At 36.7% G+C, this 14,949-nt stretch overlaps 1 protein-coding gene across 1 annotated transcript in view; it reads left to right on the top strand.

Annotated features, from left to right (window-relative positions):
• Positions 1–544, top strand: part of tacr3a (tachykinin receptor 3a) — a 59,387-nt gene extending 58,843 nt beyond the window's left edge. Inside the window, exon 5 of the mRNA XM_060915979.1 lies at positions 265–544. Coding sequence (XP_060771962.1) covers positions 265–544 — 280 coding nt within the window. The remainder of the gene's footprint in view (positions 1–264) is intronic.
• The last annotated feature ends 14,405 nt before the right edge of the window (positions 545–14,949 follow it).

Here is a 14,949-nt window from a genome sequence, read left to right as displayed (position 1 = left end):
TACTCCTATGAAATCAAAGCTGGAGCATTTTTAATTTTTGACCTGTTGCTATGGCAATACGGAAGACACCCGAATACAAGTTTTTTTTCAGCTTCAGCCTACGGATAAAATATTTGCCCTCATGTCTGAACATCTTCTGTGTTTTTTTTTTTTTTTGGGGGGGGTGGAAATAATGTGCTAGAATTGTCATGGTAGCTATTTTTCTCATGAAATAATTACTTACTTCCTGCATCACTCCATCATTTCGGCTCTTCTCATCCGCAGGTTCCGAGCAGGTTTTAAGCGAGCATTACGCTGGTGTCCATTTGTTCGCTTGTCCAGTTATGACGATCTGGAGTTGAGGGCTACACGCATGCAGGCAACGCGCCAGAGCAGCATGTGCATGTTGTCACGTGTGGAAACCACCATGATGGTCATGAGCGACTCAGCAGAGGGTTCCACCAAATGCAAGAGCCTCATCAACCACAACCACAATGGCTGCTCTCACTCCACCAAGAGGTCCATGACGTACACACCCAGCAACCCTCACGATGATTTCTGCTGATGACGTGTGCGTTTGATCAGATTCATCAGATTCGGTCTGAAGGTCATTAAGCTTTAACATCAAGACTGTAAGATATTCATGAAATCTCATAAAGTTACAAACTATTAATATTAACATTAGCATGAAATTAGCCAGCATCAGTGTTGACATTGTGTTAGAATTTGTACAAATGATTATGCGATTGAGTTGATGAGACAGAGAACAGAGATTTTCCGTAATGTAATCAGATAAATTTGTGATAATCGTATGAATTCTGTGTGAGATCTGGTTGGTCCTCGAGGTTCAGCAATGATCTTCCATCACCATTGTAGTGTGAAGGCATTTGGGGGAAATCTGTTACAGAAATCGACTCTCTGTCGGCTGGTTATCTCAGCTCAGTGTTGTTCCAGAATCTTCCAGCACTAACAGGTATTTGCTTAGATTACTTTTTTTTTTCAGAACAAACAAAAGATAGCAGTTACAATATTAACATTACAATGCACAGATTTCCATAAACAGCTGTTTATCTTTGCAAATTCTGATGGAGCCTTTATCTCTATTTTAACATAAGTGCATGAAAAGCATATTTTCCATGGATGTAAACAGAATTTACAGTACTGTGCAAAAGTCTTAGTCCCCCTATCTTTTTTTTTTTCCATACAAACTTTGTTATAGATTTCTATTTTATGACTTCTACATTATGGAGTCAGTACAAAAACATTTTAGAGTCCAAATATTCGTTTTCCAGCACAAAATTAAATGTTACAGGGAAAAAAAAAAGTTTGTATCTGAGCAGCATATTCCATAAGAAAGCACTTTTCAGATTAAAAAAGAAAATATAATGAAGGCTGCTGGGTTTTGGTGCAAAATTAAGAAGCGAGTGTGACAAAGTGTCCAGAAGAACTGTGGCTGGTTCTGTAAGATGCTCAGTAAAACCTACAGCTCATTTCCTTATAAAACTGCACTCACTGTACCTGAGACTACTATTTTTTTTAAAGCAAAGGGTCGTCTCACACCAAATATTGACTTTATTTCATTTATTATGGCTTACTGCTTACTGTATATAGTATTTTTTAATGTTGAAACATTTCATTTCATTATTTTTTAAGTCATTTTTGGTCAACAGCATTTCTTTACATGAGCCTAAGACTTTTGCACAGTACTGTACATTATTTAATTGATATTACATCAGTGAGTCCAGTGAAATCCTAAAAAGTGTAACATATATCAGTTTTTATTCCTGGATGAATCTTGAACGAAACGCTGAAACACTTATAATGAATGAAACAGTCATTATGGAGAAAAATAATAAATTTTTTTGTGACATTTGCAATAAACATTCTTATCTCATTATCTCTAGCCGCTTTATCCTGTTCTACAGGGTCGCAGGCAAGCTGGAGCCTATCCCAGCTGACTACGGGCGAAAGGCGGGGTACACCCTGGACAAGTCACCAGGTCATCACAGGGCTGACACATAGACACAACCATTCACACTAATATTCACACCTACGGTCAATTTAGAGTCACCAGTTAACCTAACCTGCATGTCTTTGGACTGTGGGGGAAACCGGAATACCCGGAGGAAACCCACATGGACAACATGCAAACTCCGCACAGAAAGGCCCTCGCCAACCACGGGGCTCGAACCTGGACCTTCTTGCTGTGAGGCGACAGCGCTAGCAAAATAAAAAATAATACTCAATTTTAGTCCAATTTTAATGAAAACTTTTGTCAAAATATTTCTAATGTCTGAATAAAGGTATATTTTACTTTCACATAGTTGTCTTTTAAATTGTTTTTTAAAAAAAATTATCAATTAAATGTAAAACAATTGAATTTTTTTTTTCAAAATGTGAAACTAGACATGATTAGAGCTGCTCTTTTCTTTTCTTTTCTTTTCTTTTCTTTTCTTTTCTGTGGCTGAATCTCACATGGTGTTCCACTGGACCACAGCATTACAGTCCACCCCGTGTCGCGTGCATGTCGAGTTTATGTCACAGGAAGTTGTTTGGTGTTCGACTCTGTGACTCCACTGTGAGGTGAGGTTAAAGATGGCGGATGTTTTACATGGATTCTGACTCGCCTAAGAAATGTAACATAATTAATTTAAAATAAAAATGTTTTTAATTTCTAAAAGAACATTTTTTACATTTTTATTTAAATAACTTTTTAAAATTTTATGGTACTATTTAACTAAAGAAAATTTTGTTTTTGGGTTAAATTCTAGTTCAAACTGTAGCGATTATAATAATATATCTGAAAGGAGTTAAACATTCCACTTTAAACACATTTAAAAACACTGAATTCTGTAATATCTTAGTGTTTAAAACTGTGAACTTAAATCTGCAGTTTATTCAGACTTGTGTAGGGGTGAATGGAACATTCTGGCACAATACTGGACTTTCCAGCAGATTTGACCTAACATTAAATATTAAATCAGTCCTGAATTCTGTGGGCTGTTCATTTTTTCCCATAAATTAGAGAGTTGTTTCATTTCTTTATGTTTTAGGCTTATATTAATTGTATTTTTTTTTTGTGGTCCAAATCCTGTGCTCTGATTGGCTGGCGAGCGGGTAGGTATCCTATGGTACGGACCCCGGTTACGGACCTCTGGCGACTCACTCGTTCACAACAACAACAAGCATAGTAGCATTTTTTGTCAACATTTATCTTTTTTATAAGATTTATTTTAAAAATTATCAAAAATCTTATAAATTTTTGCCAGCATTTCTCAGGAGAATAGCATTAATTTTACATCATGGATAGCGATAACAACAGTGTTCACAGCGAAAGCGAGTTTTACTACCCTGAGGAAGACAAAATAAAATAAAACATTTCAGGAGAAAGCTCATCTCATCTCATCTCATTATCTCTAGCCGCTTTATCCTTCTACAGGGTCGCAGGCAAGCTGGAGCCTATCCCAGCTGACTACGGGCGAAAGGCGGGGTACACCCTGGACAAGTCGCCAGGTCATCACAGGGCTGACACATAGACACAGACAACCATTCACACTCACATTCACACCTACGGTCAATTTAGAGTCACCAGTTAACCTAACCTGCATGTCTTTGGACTGTGGGGGAAACCGGAGCACCCGGAGGAAACCCACGCGGACACGGGGAGAACATGCAAACTCCACACAGAAAGGCCCTCGCCGGCCCCGGGGCTCGAACCCAGGACCTTCTTGCTGTGAGGCGACAGCGCTAACCACTACACCACCGTGCCGCCCCAGGAGAAAGCTAAAAACTGTAATTTGCTAATGCCGAGCAAAAACATGGCTGAATCCTGAATGACTCCTATTTGTATAAATAGGGGACTACATAGGCGGCAAAATGTAGCTTTTTTCCTGCCATGGAAGTGCACTTGTATACCGAGGAGGAAGCCATTTGCATTAGAGCCGTGAATGAGGATTCAAAATGGCGGCTCAGCTCGGTTTTCCCTTTCGGGTGCTCTCGTTTTCTGTTAGAATTTGGTAAAGAAAAAAATAAATATATTATTTACCAGCTTAAGGCTGGTCCATATGATGAAATACCGTGACCTTGGCCTTGAATACTGACCTCAGCCCAGAGGGCCTCGGTCAGTACTTTCAAGACCTCGGTCATGGTATTTCACGATACGGACCTCCCAGCTGGGAAATAACATATATGTATTGAGTCCCCACACAACTTTATGACCAAAACATAATTTCATCTTGTTGCTGTTTAAGATTCTATGTCCATGTTTATTGCTGGATTTCAGCTCGAGGTCTCAGACACACTCTCGCGTCTCGGGATCTGAGAGCTGGAATTGCTTTTCAATGACTTCAGAGTGTTCTGGATATAATCGTGTTATCGACAGCTGTGTGGACGCTCAGCCTCCGTGTGGGAACTGAAACTCTTGGGATGGTGTTTATTGTGTTGTTTTGCTCAGAGCAGCATTTTGTATCGAGTCGTTACATTATTTTGCCCTTGCAGCACAAAAAAAAAACAACATATGACGGATTTTGAAACCAAATTCAGAGATATGGGGATTTTTTTCACTTTTGTTTACTTTTGGCTGCGTCCGATTTCAGGTTGTGAAGCCTTTTCTTTAGATTTGTGACTCAAGAAAATTATTTTCTCTTTTTTTTCTAAAAAGTCGTTTAAATGTCAGTTTTTATGCAAATATAATTTTTAAGTGTATCGTTCTGAATTCTTAAAATGATGTTACGCTTTGCACACTACAATTTCAGTGTATTTCACACAAACCAACTCGACTCAATTCCCGTAGTTAAAGTTATAAGCAGTTCTAATAATTTTTATAACAGTTTACTTCAGCACAGTGTTCATAACGCTACATACAGCATCAGCTACATCAGTGTACATAAACCTACAGAAACACTTCACACCATCAGAATTCTTTCATCAGTTTTGATGTCAAGGTGATGTTAGACTTTAGAAAGTTATGACTGTTTTCTTTCAAACGTCATAATGTCATCGTAGGTTTAGATAAGTGTTACATAAACATTTATAAAGCCTTATTCCAACAGGCATTAGACTCCGAGACTGGTTTTGTACTTTTTGATGTCATATTGACATTAGGTTGTTGTAAGACTTTCCAGGCTGATTTACATTAAAGTATTACAGCAGTTATGGTTCTGGTTAATCAATCAGTTTTAATTTCACTGCTTATGTTTATAAAGACTCATGGCAGTGCATTAGAACCGTAATGACACTGTTATGAACAGAGTTATGTACATCTTCTCTGACTCATAATTAAAATGAGTCGAATGTGATTATTTATAACATGTTTATGAAAACCTATGAGACTGCGTTATGATGTATGAGTTATGTTTTATTATTCAAAAGATATTTATAACAGCCTTATGTCAGTTGACTCAAGTGTTATGTCAAATTGATGGCTGAGTTGATAATCACAGCCTTTACAGGTATGTGAGCTGATGTCTGTTATAAGTCTTTATATATGTTTATGTATGTTTTTTGTCAGATGTCACTCAGGAAAGGCAAATGTAGGTGTTATGTCACATTATGAACACAACTCTTAAGTAATGTGTTAATTGTTTATTAAGAATTCACTGACTTGAATTATACAGATTATAGTGGCCTGGGTTGAACTCATTCATCATTTTTTCAGTATTGTGTGTTGTGATAGTGATTAATCTCTCTCTCTTTCTCTCTCTCTCTCTCTCTCTCTCACACACACACACACACAAAATTACATTTCAGCACCGCTGACACAAGCAGAATACAAAAATTTGGGTTTTATTCACTTCTTTTAAAATACCCTAATGCATGCAGTTAAGCCCTGAGCTGAATGCGTGCATACACACACACACACACACACATACACACACTCTCTCTCTCTCTCTCTCTCTCTCTCTCTCTCAAGTCCAGGACTCTTAGTGAGCATCCAAGAGTAATGGATTTTTTTTTTTACAGATGACAGACATCTACCTGTGGCCTCAAAACACACACACACACATGCACACACACACACACACACACACACACACACACACACACACACACACACACACGACTGGCAAAGGAGACATTACATAAATACTGTATATAGGTTTTGTATTAAATTAAAGGTGTGCCCAGTAAATGTTCATTACGCCTCTTGATGTATGCATTAAGCATAATTGAACGTAAATATAACATAAATATAACATAGAACTGCGAATGTACGGACCAAATATCACAGTCAGCGCTTTTATATTCGCACGTATGCTATAGAATGAAAGGTGGAATGAGGCGGAGCATGTCGTGAATGCATTAGCGATGTGAACTGTGCTCAGACAAACGTTCTGCATTAAACCCTTTAAAACCTTTACATTATTTGAACAAAATGCTGATTAAATTATTATCTTTTCACCGAATGCCGTTCTGCTGTCCCTCACTCTGATTGCTTTTTATTGTTAAACCTCCACCATCACCATGTCTCACACTTTCTCTTGTGAATGTCATCTGCATAGCAGTTGTAATTTCTCGACACTTCTGTGTCTAATCTCGTGTTTGGAAACAATGCACTTTTTTCTGTAACGAAAGCTCAGACATTGAAAGTATTCGCCGTGGCATGATTGTAGCGCATGTCAATCCTGTTACTTATAGAAATGAACATTTCAACAAAATTGTGGAGTCATTAACCTGCATCAAGATTGCATTTTTATTCTTAAAGGAGCCATATGTGATTTTTAAAAATTTATTAAGTGCCCTCTACTGGCTGTGAGGTAAAACAAAAACATGAATGTACCTTCCTCTTCACCTAATTACAGTATACCTGAGCAAATCTGCATCATTAATGCCTTATAAGAAAAAGAAAGAGGTGAAGCTGTGCAGCTCTGATCAGCAAAGGATGTGGATGTGGGTGGGGCTAATTTCAGGGCCAGAAAAATGTCCACTACAAAGATGTATAAAGATCGTCTCTATGGCTGAGCCTGTAAGAGTTCTATAAGAGAATTTTCCTGTCAGGAAAGATTTCTGTCACATTTCTGAGGAACTCAGTGTTTATAATGCATTATAAATTAATTTACAATGTTATATAACATATGTAATTCCTTATTATTAATAATGGCATAATGTAAATCATTATACACTTCATTAGCAGTTATAGTTACATTTCTTTAGCTACACTTTTAAAACATGAACATTTGACTCTACATAAAGCCTGTAACAAGTGCTTATAATGTTTTATAAGGTAATCATAATGCTTCATAATTTCCAGGCCAGGAAAATTTACCATTTGTAAAAGTGAACATTTACAGCAGAAAGTTTCCGTTTGAGTAAAGATTTTAGTAGCATTCCTTGTGAATCCAGCATTCACAATGCATTGCATATGCATTTTTAACATGTTATATAGCATGCATAATACCTTATAACCCTGACATTCTGTAAATCTATGTACATTTCATTAGGAGTTAGAGTCACATATATAACCCTTTTAAAGCATGAGTATTTGACAATACCTAAAACTTGTAACAGGTGCTTATAATGCTTCATAAGGTATTATGTAGTTAAATTGAATTGCTTGATTTATTATCAGCTAAATATTTTTAAATTGTTTTGTTGATACTGTTTCTCACACACTCATCTCCATCTCATTATCTCTAGCCGCTTTATCCTGTTCTACAGGGTCGCAGGCAAGCTGGAGCCTATCCCAGCTGACTACGGGCGAAAGGCAGGGTACACCCTGGACAAGTTGCCAGGTCATCACAGGAATGACACATAGACACAGACAACCATTCACACTCACACCTACGGTCAATTTAGAGCCACCAGTTAACCTAACCTGCATGTCTTTGGACTGTGGGGGAAACTGGAGCACCCGGAGGAAACCCACGCAGACACGGGGAGAACATGCAAACTCCACACAGAAAGGCCCTCGCCGGCCATGGGGCTCGAACCCGGACCTTCTTGCTGTGAGGTGACAGCACTAACCACACTTATCTCCAGTGTTTATCAAATCATATAACACATAATAAAGCATTATAGCAGGTCATAACAAGTTTTAAATGAAGTTAGATTTTTTTTTAATTGCCTTTAAATGAGAAAGAAATTACAATTCAGTATACATAACCCCTTATGAACCATGATAAACTGTGTTTATCTGCTTAAAATGAATTCATAGGCTTTATAAAGTGTTATGAACGTTACTAACTACATATGAACATTTGTAGACCATTCTATCAGACATTATAAAGCTCCAAGTGAAGTTATATGCTGTATATATATATATATATATATATATATATATATATATATATATATATATATATATATATATATATTTTACATCCTTTAAATGAGAATGAAATTTCATTTCAATGGGTAATATCTTCCGATGCACTATGAGCTGTGTTTATAAGCTTTATGTGGCTTTATAAAGTGTTATGCAGGTGTTTATAACTAATTACAAGCATTTATACAGACATTATAAGGTGTTATAAGGACAGATTAACTGGATGCTGGGATTGTTACAAATATGCAGGTTTTATAACATGGTATAAATGATAACATGGTACAAAAAAAAAGTGCTATGAATGATTTAAGTCAGTCAAAACTCTTTTCTAAAGGTGCAGGTTGTTGATTGGCTCCATGTTTCCATTTTGTTCATATATTAATTACTTTATTATTATTATTGTTGTTGTTGTTGTTGTCAGTCCTTGATTTCTGTCAGTAATGGAAAAAAAAATTTGGTGTGCAAACTTGATCATTTATTCCTCTCTAATACTTGATTATAATGTTTCCTCTGGTACCTGGTGGTGAAATGAAATGAAATGTGCCAAAAAATATTTTTTCTATAGATGTTCACATGATATATTAACGCCACTGTTATGTTATTGTGCCTATAAAGACTCATTAAATAAAAAAGGCAATTGTATTTGACTGTGTAAGAACAAAAATTCCTCGCTGTTATGTTTCTGTAATATAACAGAGGAGCAGTCACTCATTTAAATGAAAACTAATTACATTCATTGTCTTATTGTGAAGAATGCATTTAAAGACGTGACAGTCTAATTGAACTTCAGTGATTTTTTAATGTTTTTCCCCTCTCTCATTCTTTTTCACTGTGCTGTATTATAAAACAAGTTATCTTCCTGTCCATCACAAATAATGGCCTGCATTCTGTCTCTTTTATATGATGAATAAATTTGCTTCTGCAGAATGTAAACCGCAAGAGAAACAATTCAGACATTTAGATTCATGATTCATGGAGTTGTCTTGTATAATGTGTAATTGAAATAAAATGGATTTAAAAATATTTAATTTGGGTTTTTTTTCTTTTTTTTTTTATCTGAACCTGAGCTTTCTAAGCCATTATTATGGCTACGGTTTTGCTTTATAATACATTATGCAGGTAGGTATAAGTATTTATGAGCATTTATACAATTTGAGTCAGGCATTATAACACTTTAAGTGAAGTAATAGGCTTTATAGTGTGTTATGACAGTAACTATATCTACTTGTGCATTTATACAGACTTGTCAGGCATTATAAGGCTTTATAAACTGTTAAGACAGTAACTATATCTACTCAAGTATTTATAGAGACTTGTCAGGCATTATAAAGTGTTATAAAATGTTATGACAGTAGCTATACTCAAGTATTTATCGAGACTTGTCAGACATTATAAGGCTTTATAACGTGTTATGACAGTAATGATATTTACTCAAATATTTATAGAGACTTGTCAGGCATTATAAGGCTTTATAGCATGTTATGACTAACTATATTTACTCAAGTATTTATAGAGACTTCTCAGGCATTATTAAGGCTTTTTAGCATGTTATGACAGAAACTATATCTACTCAAGTATTTATAGAGACTTGTCAGGCATTATAAAGCTTTATAAAATGTTATAACAGTAGCTTTACTCAATTATTTATAGAGACTTGTCAGGCATTATAAAGCTTTATACCGTGTTAAGACAGTAACTATATCTACTCAAGCATTAGAGACTTGTCAGGCATTATAAGGCTTTATAAAGTGTTATCACAGTAACTATATCTACTCGAGTATTTATAGAGACTTGTCAGGCATTATAAAGCTTTAAGAAAAGACATAAGCTTAATAATTTGCTATTCGGGTAATGATAACTGACCATGAACATTTATACAGACTCCTCTCAGTCATTATAAAGCTTAATAAATGTTAAGCAGGTAATAATAACTAATTCTGAGCATGTAAACACACTTAATAAGCATTATAAGGCTTTATAAAGTGTTACACAGGTTATTAACAATTAATTAGCATTTATATGCACCTTTGTCAGGCATTATAAGGTGCTATAGAGTGTTATGCAGGTCAGTACTCAGGAGCATTTGGGATTGTTAAAATATGCACATCATGCATGATGCCATAAAGACTTTTATAATGCATTATGAATGCTGGATGCATCCATAAAGACCTTATGAAGGTTTTGAGTAGGTATAGATCTGAAAACTGCTCACTGTGCCAAGTTTTTTTTATCTCATTTTCTCTAAACATGCTGAAGCAGAGTGTCGCACTAATCACACACAAGGTTAATGAAATCCGCTGAAACCTTCGAATTGAAACTAATCCCTCCGCCCTGGGGGCGAGTGTGCTTACTGTGTCTGAGCCGCACAGCTCTGTAAATTCTCACACAGGGATGTGAAGCAGTTTGTTGTTTGTGAATAAACACATTTTTTATTGACAGCAGAGTGAGCATTGCACACACAGGGAGCTAGTCACATTGTTTCAAGATAGCAGTCATTATATCAAGTCATTAGTGTATCTCATCATTTCAGGTCACTTTTTACCTTGCCCACAACAGAGTAAGCGGGTCGAGGTATTGTATTCAGTGTGGTTTGTTTGTTTGTTTGTTTGTTTGTTTGTTTGTTTGTTTGTTTGTTTGTTTGTCTGTCTGTTAACATTCTAGTGTCTAGATGGTTGCACTGATTGACTTCAGATTTTCAAGGTTGGTAGGCAATGGTCCGTAGATTATCTGATTAAATTTTGGGAGTAATCAGGTCAAGCTCAAGGTCAAGGTCACTGGAAAGGTCAACCTTTTGGTCAAAATAACATTTTCCATTATAACTAAAAAACAGTTGCCAATAGACAGATGTTTACTATTATGAGCATATAGGAACTCCCATATGGCCTTTCATTTGGCACCATGATCTTTGACCTTGACTAACCTTGAAAGGTCAAACTCAAGGTCACGGATTTTCAGAGGGCTATAACTTGAAAACGGTCGATGGTAGACAGATGTTTACCATTACTAACTTATAGGAAATGCATTATGGGTTTTCATTTGGCATCATGACCTTTGACCTTGAATGACTTTGAAAGGTCAAACTCAAGGTCATGGATTTTCATAGGACTATAACCTGAAAGCTGATGATTGAGAAATATTACCATTATCAACATATGGGTATAAAATAAGTGCTTCCGGGCGAGGTTTGTTTTGCCTGGCAACACTTGTTTTAATTATTATCTTGTTTTTAACTCATTTTCTTATTTCAAGGTCTTGTTATTTTGACTGATTTCTGATTTAATATCTCATTATTGTAAGAATCACATGATGTTATTTTCACTTAATATCTTGCTAATTTCTGGAAATAATGAGCTACTAAATCAAAATGCTCCAAATACTATTTGAATGTAATGAGATATTACATGCAAATAATAATAATAATAATAATAATAATAATAATAATAATAATAATAATAATAATAATGCACCTTGAAATATGTTTAAAAGTCAAAATAATAGGATGATATCTTGAAATAATGAGATAAAACCTTGAATTATCCAGTGACCCCTTATAGAGTTCTTGAAGAACCTTTTGTTCAGTGTTGAGTGTGCAGTACTAACTCCAAATTATTGCTTGTTATTGTCTCCATAATATCCAGAACCTGGCAGGAGTTTGGATTATCATTTGGATAAATTGTTTTGGTTCACCTGTTAAAAAAAAAAGAGGGAGAGGGGCAGGGCTCTGATAAGACACACCCTGTTGAACTTCGTCTAGGTTCTGGGTATCATCTCTGAATGAATCTCTGAAACTATCGGTGTGCTGTATGTTTATTTCCTTGCTGATGATATTAAACTTCATAAGATGCAGAAACGATGAATAAACGAAATCTTTCTGGAGAATTGACACGAAGATGCTTTCATTTATTTATTTTTCATTCATTTCATTTTAAAGCATCTTGTGCAACTTTATTTCTTGTACTGTTTTAGTTGATGTGCAGCACTTTGTTCAGTGCAGGTGTTTTTACATGTGCATTAATGAGAAAACTTACTTCTGTGACTGAACTGGAAAACAGCCAGAATAAAATATCAAAGGCACTTAATAATCTAACACTGAGAAAATTCAAGCGATAATTTCAGAATGGAATAAAACCCCAGTAAAGATTTATCCTCACAAAGAGCACACCAAATCGCTTCCTTTGTCAAACTGGTCATTATGAAACATCATTAGTGGCTTTGTGCACATCTCAGCTCCTGGAGTTCTCTCCTAATCAGAGAAGTAAGCTCAACACTTTCCCTCTCATTACTTATCTCTATGACCGCAGGCCTGCGGCAGCTTTTTTATTAATTTCTTTCCTCAGTTTTTTCAACAATTAACTGCAATTTAACAGGATAATGACTGTGTTGAGGAAGCGTAATGACACGACACAGAGGAACAACAAGCCCACTGACGTCATTGCGATGTGTTTGAGTCCCTAGGTGGGGCACAATACGTTTGTAGAAGATTTCTGTTCAAATAAACAGGATTGGCTTGAGAACAGTCAGTGCATTACACTGAAGTCCTCAGGTTTTAAAACATGGCTGTCAAAACATGGGCGGCATGGTGGTGTAGTGGTTAGCACAGTCGCCTCACAGCAAGAAGGTTCTGGGTTTGAGCCCAGTGGTCGGCGGGGGGCCTTTCTGTGTGGAGTTTGCATGTTCTCCCCCTGTCTGTGTGGGTTTCCTCTGGATGCTCTGGTTTCTCCCACAGTTCAAAGACGTGCGGTTAGGTTAATATGGGATGGCCTTGGGCTGAGGTGCCCTTGAGCGAGGCACCTAACTCCCAACTGCTCCCTGGGCGCTGTTAGCATGGCTGCCCACTGCTCTGGGTATGTGTGTGTGTGCGCATGTGTGTGTTCACTGCTTCAGATGAGTTAAATGCAGAGAGGAATTTCACAAGTGTGTGATGAATAAAGTTGTGCTTTTTTTCTCTTTCATTAATGACATCACCTCATCAGTATTCACACGAATGAGACTTGGGTGAAAGATGAGATTCATGACGATACATAATAAACCTCTCAGACACATGATCCGAGGAGGAAGTTGGAGGACTAAGAGAAAAAAAATGAATATAAAAAATTATAAAGAAAAATAAAATAATAAAAGGGAAAGAAAAGATCTTTTTAAAGAAAATCATGCATATGTGTACATGTACATCAGTAACAAAAAATATGATTTTTAAAACATAATAAAAAATTTAAATAAATAAAATGTTTAAAAAGAACTTGTGCAGATAAAAAAAAAAATCAGAACCAATACACTATTTTGTAGGCAAAACAACAACAAATCCACAGGAGAAAGGGGAAAAAACAAATGAAAACAAAGACAAAATAACAGAATAAGGAGGAAAATCCCAAATCCTAGGTTTTGTTTTGTTTTTTGTTGCTTCTCTGAACTTGAGCGAGAGCTGGAGGAGAAATAAATTTAGTCTTAGAACTTTTTTTGAACTCTTTTTTCATATAAAAACCCCACATCACTTGTGACTGAGGTAAATTGAGTGAGTCAATCTCACAACATTCAGCTCTCTGAAGACACCCGGTGTGATGCCTCTGATTTGTGAGAACCTGCACGGTCAGTGCCCACATTCTTCTGAAATGCACTCGCTCGTTCTCACAAGCGCCGCAGGCTCTTCATGCTGATTTCATCTTTATTGAAATCTCACCTGGAAGTCACACAGTATGTGGTGAAACTCGTTCTGTTCGGTACATAATGATCTGGACCAAGGTTTAACATTTCATAGCATAAATGAGTCAATAGATACGTCAGAAAGAAAGAAAGAAAGAAAGAAAGAAAGAAAGAAAGAAAGAAAGAAAGAAAGAAAGAAAGAAAGAAAATGCAAAAGAGTTTCTGACTTGGTTTGTTTTTTAATTAATTACATTACATTACATTACAGGAATCAAGTCTTATCCAGAATGCCGTACAACACATCCAGAACAGCCTGGGGAGCAGCTGAGGGTTAGATGCCTCACTCAAGGGCACTTCAGCCATTCCTGCTGGTCCAGGGAATCAAACTGGCAACCTTTTGGTCCCAAAGCTGCTTCTCTAACCATTAAGCCATGGCTTCTCTTATTTATGTAATCAACTAAAATGTTGATTTTGGGCACAACAGAACACATATATTGCACGGGCGATTGCTCTAAGACAACGAGGGAGGCTCAGCCTCCTCTAAAAATGACGAACATCGTGTAGGATTAATTGCGCTAGGCTTATGTGATAGCCGACCTTATAACATTGCTATTTCAGATCCAGAATCATAGAAATATATGTGCTCAACCCAACTACAGTGCGAAATCATTCCGTTATAACTTTTCCCAGTTCGCCTAATGTGTGCGTGAGTTTTTCCCTCTCGTGACAGCGCGATGCAGCCCAGCCTCAGTGCACTTCAATGGCATTTGGGAGCTATGCGCTTTTCAATCTCAAAATGCAAGACGGTTATTGGACAAATACTGCGAAAATGCCCGCCCACGGAGTCTCACGGACTCCCAGCCTCAGTGGACTTCAACGGCATTTGGGAGCTATGCGCTTGTCAATCTCAAAATGCAAGACGGTTATTGGACAAATACTGTGAAAATGCCCGCCCATGGACTCCCAGCCTCACAGTGGGAGGGACATGGCAGTTTCCGCGAGGAGACTGGTGATTGGTGAAAGCGGCCGGATATTTTCTTTGATTGACAGCTCGTTTCAACTATAGA

The sequence above is a fragment of the Neoarius graeffei genome, chromosome 3 (assembly GCF_027579695.1).
Source record: "Neoarius graeffei isolate fNeoGra1 chromosome 3, fNeoGra1.pri, whole genome shotgun sequence".
Taxonomy (NCBI): domain Eukaryota; kingdom Metazoa; phylum Chordata; class Actinopteri; order Siluriformes; family Ariidae; genus Neoarius; species Neoarius graeffei.
Note: the sequence above shows the minus strand (reverse complement) of the source record. Positions and strands in the feature narration are given on the sequence as shown.